General features: G+C 65.1%; 1 protein-coding gene across 1 annotated transcript; it reads right to left on the reverse strand.

Annotated features, from left to right (window-relative positions):
- Positions 1–551: 551 nt before the first annotated feature.
- Positions 552–3,298, reverse strand: PSCA (prostate stem cell antigen; the record flags this gene model as incomplete). Its single annotated transcript, XM_080800043.1, has 3 exons — positions 552–1,320; positions 1,900–2,007; positions 3,247–3,298. 3 exons carry the CDS (start codon positions 3,296–3,298, stop codon positions 1,106–1,108), a joined length of 375 nt encoding a protein of 124 aa, XP_080656169.1. The 3' UTR covers positions 552–1,105.
- Between the last annotated feature and the right edge of the window lie 1,383 nt (positions 3,299–4,681).

The raw sequence follows: 4,681 nt of genomic DNA on the forward strand, positions 1-4,681 counted from the left end.
GCGCCATCCCGTGCATGTCCGTCCTGGCCCCCGCTCTGAGGACACACCCTCCTCACGGCCCCCACCCCGCTCACACCCCCCAACGGCCGCCCACCCACATAGGCCGCCCTCCCTTATAACAGACAAAATAAAAAATTCAAGAAGGAGACAGAGGGTCTCTCCTCGAACAAAAGGGAAGGCCAGGGAAGGGACCCTGTGGGGACCTCACACAGTCGCAGCTTCTCCCCCCAGAAGCTTCTGTGTCCTGTGAATCAGTCCTCACAGCAGATGGGTCACAGATAAGTATCTGAGGCTCACGGAGGTCGAAAGACGTGAGCGGGGCTCACCGCAAGAGCCGGGAGTCCGTAGGGACGCCACCCCCTTCTGCAGCAATGCCCTCCCTTCCAGGGGCCGGTCATGTGCTCCTGCCCAGGCCGGACCTCCACCCATGTGGCTGGTCAGTGCCGTGGCCACAGCCTGTGGACACGGGGCCGGGCGGCCGTCCGGCACAGCGCCGGACCCCAACCCTGACTTCCACCCCAGGGCACATAAGAACACAGCTCTCTGCCACTAGGTCGGGGGGATTTTATTAAGGGCCTCCTGTGGGCTGGGGTTACTGCACCAGGACTCCCATGGCCATGGGGAGCTGGACCCCCCTCCACACCTCATCTCTTGGGGCCCATGGGAACTCACACTCCCTGTCTCTAATTCTGTTCAGCCTTTGTGGGGCCCTCCCGAGTGCCTGCTCCTTGCTGGTTGTGGGGGACCTCACGGGTGGGAATGGCTCCGCCGATGGACGGTGGGGCAGAGACGTCTTGCTGGAGGAAGAAATGCCCAAGCCAGGGTTGAGGAGGGGCTGCGACATGGGCGTTGGGCAGACCGCGTGCAGGCTGGGTTCTAGGGATTTGGAACAGCGCCGCATCAACAGGACCCAGCCTGCTGAGCAGTGGGGGCTGGGCAGGGCTTCTGGAGGGAGCCACAGAAGGCTGGAAGGGGCAGAGAGGCATGGCCCAACCTGAGCTGGGGTCTCCGAGGGGTCTCGACTGGGCCAGGTGTGTGTGAAGAGCGCTCCAGAGCCCCTGGGCACTGATACCCAGTGTGGGACACAGTGGGGTCCTCCCGGATCCTACAGCCGGCTGGGACCCCATAGCAGCAGGCCACCGAGAGTGGTGAGCAGCGCCAGGGTGACAGCCGCTGGCCGCAGGGCATGGGCCCCGTTGGCGTTGCACAGGTCCGTGGAGCAGCAAGTGACGTTCTTCTTGCCCACGTAGTAGTTCTGGGCGTCCTCCACGCAGTGCTCGCTGCAGCCCTTGCTGATGATGGTCATGATGTCAACAGCACCTGGGGGGAGGGGCTGCTCAGCTCACCTACCTGGCCTTGTCCTCGGTCCCACGGCCCTCTTCCTGTCCCCACTCGAACACTTTAGAGTCACCCCGGGTGACTACCTCGAGACTGCCAGCAGCGTCAGGGCAGGCGCCTGGGCTCATCCATACCCACATGCCCAAGGCAACCGGACCTTCTGCTGCAACTGAAAATGCCTAATGGGTGAATGCAGGGATGGGTGAGTGAATGATGGACGGGTGGGTGGATGGGTGGGTGGACGGATGATAGAGGGGGATGATGGGCGGGTGCGTGGACGGATGAGTGATATAGGAGGGATGGATGGATGAGTAACGAAGGGGGACGGATGGACGGACAGACAAGGGATGGGTGGAGCGGTGCGTGGACGGGAAGCTGAGCACCTGTATCTGTGGGTGGATGAACAAGTGGGCAGATGGACAGAAGGTCTTTGAGTCCCTACCAGGGGGTGGGAAGGTGCAGGGAGTCCAAGGGAATGGCAAGAGGGAAGGCCAATCCCCACCCGGTCCTGGGGGGATCTGGGCAGGGTCCGGGGAGGCGCGGGAACGGCAGGGAACTCACGGATGCGCTCGGTCCAGCAGTACGTCTCGGAGTCGGTGCAGTTCTGCACATGCCGACAATCGCGGTTGCTCGCCTGGGCCTTGCAGGAGTAGCAGCGCAGAGCGGTGCCTGGGGGGTGGGGGGGCTCAGAGTGGGGAAGCAGCCTCCTTTCGTCATCTGTCATAGCTTCCAAGCTGCCGGCAGTGTGTGAGAGCCCACGAGCCCACTGCAGACTGGGGACACCCCGGCCCCCAGGGAGGGAGCCCTGCTCATCGGAGTTCACCGGGAATGCTTCTCTGCCTCCTGGCTTCCCTGGCACCTGGAACCCACCATGAGTGCCCCAGCCCGCCCCCCTGCCAAATGCCCCTGGTCTGAGGCGGAAGGGAGTGACGCGCTCCAGTGTGGGCACGGGCTCCCCCACGGGGCCGGGGAGGGCAGGGTGGGCAGGACTCCAGAACTGCTCCTGCCACCGGGCGTCACTGTCTCTAATAACCCGCGCCCGTCCGACAGCCTCCCAGCCCTGCCCAGGTCTCGCTAGGGCCGGGAGACCCTGTGTGGGCCCTGGCCAGGCCCTGCTCTGTCCCTGGGAGTAGTGGCCCCAGCTGGCATGGTAAGGCCCCTTCCAGTCAAAACAATGGTGGGATAGGATAGAGTCACCCGAGGCAAGGAGGCCCCAGGCTGCCGGTCCTGTGCTCAGTCACCCCACATCCCAGCTGACCCCCCAGCAGCCTTGGGGGCCATCATCATGAGCCCCAGTTTCCAGAAGAGGAAGCTGAGACTCCAAGAGATTTCGTGACTTCCCAGGACGGGAAGGACCGCGTGGGGCCTGGAGTGCAGACCAGAGCAGCCGAGCCCGCTCCCCGGCCTGGGTGTCTGCGGTCCTTGGTGCCCACAGTGGACCCCAGGGCTGGGCCTGGGGAGAGGCCCCAGGTGCTGTCAGGACACCCTCCAGGCCCCCCCCCGCCCCGTTCATTTGGCCCTTCCTTGCTTCCGCGGCACTTGTTACCTTGAGGTTTTTCTGCCCCTGTGCCTCCCCCAACCCTGCATGTTCCCCGTGCATCCCTCCGGCTGCTCGTCCTCCAAAAGCCAGGCCCCGCCATGCGCTCCCGCCTCTGGGCGAGTCCCTGCTGCCCCCTGGCTGTCCTCAGAGCTGCCCCAGAGGGGGACACGGGCAAGGACCAAAGCCCCTTCTTCCTGCCGCTGCCTCCCTTACCTTCCACCTGACCGCCCTCCCCCGTTCCCCACCTCTGTCTCCTCTCTCTGTCCTTCTGGGTGGGTCCCCTCGCTGAGTGGCCCTCTGGTCTCCCCGATTGTCCCCCTTCCCAGTGCTGTTCCCGTGGCCGGGCCCCATGGGGGCGGAGGTCTCACCTGGCTGCAGGGCCAAGCCGAGAGCCAGCAGGGCAAGGAGGACAGCCTTCATGGTCACCAGCAGGCGGCCCAGGGCTGGACTCCGGGTGGCTTTATAGGCTTCGCCTGGCAAGGGGGAGGCTCCACCGCCCACGGTCAACACGGACGGGCTCCCCAGCCAGCAAGTACCCCAGGGCAGGTAGATCCCAATCTCTGGCCGCCCCACCACGCCCCTTGTCCTCTCCCTCTGCTTCCGGAAGGCAGGGCCTGTCCTGGGCAGGGCTGCCCTCCCCACTCTCTGCCATCTCTCAGCACCCCCAGGGCAAGGCATGGGGCTCACAGCGAGGCCAGAGGGGGGTAAGTGCGGAAGGCCAAGGTTGAGGCCCAGCCTCCCTCGGGCCCTGCTCTGCTCCCAGGGCTCCTGGTCCCCCAGGGACAACAGGCCTTGAATGGCCACACCCAAGAGGGGCACAGGGAATGGGGAGACCGTTCTGGGAAGGGCCCTGAGGCTGGAGGGGGTGCTGGCACAGCCCAAGGGCACAGGCGTGGTGCATGGAAATGTGTGCACGCTGATGTGCAGGCTTAACCCTCACCACCTTCCTGAATCCCCCCAGGACACAGAACTTTAGCTGCAAGGGAGTCTGGGAAATGGAGCATTAGCTGCCTTTGGAGGAGGCCGTGGAAGGGGGTCGGCACCGGGCTGGACACGGGCTGTGCCCCAGACCCACTCTCCACCCCGTCTGTGTCCTGGGGTCCCTTAAGGGCCCCAAAGGGCTTCCGATGGCTGGAGACCTGAGGGTGGAGGTGTGGAGGCCGGGCCGCGTCCTCCTCTGTGCCCTGACAGCGAGGCAGCAGCGGCCGTGCGTGGCCGTGTCCCTGGGGGCCACCAACCTGGCCAGTCTGTGGGACCCATACCATCCCCTCACCTCTCCAAGCCCAGGGCCCAGTGGGTTCCTTCTGCTCTTGGCCTAGGGGCCCATTCGTGGTCCCTGTTGTCACTATAAACGTGACCCTCCCTTTGTAAACAGTCTCCCCATGACCCCTTGGGGTGTCCAGGTGGGTGTGGGCAGGTACAGGCCATGCCCATTGCCTGCTGACCCCATGTGTCCGGGGAGGTGACGGGCCCCTCCCCAGGGTGGAGAGAGCACCTTTCGCTCCCTGCTGCTTGCCTGGCCCTGGGACGGCATGTCTGTGCTCGCTTTGGCATCTGACCTCATCCCCCTGGGTTCACCCCCGGGACAGGGCAGGGCCGAGTGTGTGCTGCTGGCAAGGCCCTCGCTGGGGCAGTGAGCTCCATCACCCAGCTCTCCTGGGCGGGCGGCGGGGGGACAGAATGACATCCCTGGGGGGCGGCAGCTTCCACCCTCTCACCCTGAGTCCTGGATCAAGACAACACAGTGACACGGGCCGGGGCTGAGTCCCAGAGCTGCCTGGCATTGGGGTCTTTCCTGCATGG

This window comes from Martes martes (genome assembly GCF_963455335.1).
Source record: "Martes martes genome assembly, chromosome: 4".
NCBI classification, from domain to species: domain Eukaryota; kingdom Metazoa; phylum Chordata; class Mammalia; order Carnivora; family Mustelidae; genus Martes; species Martes martes.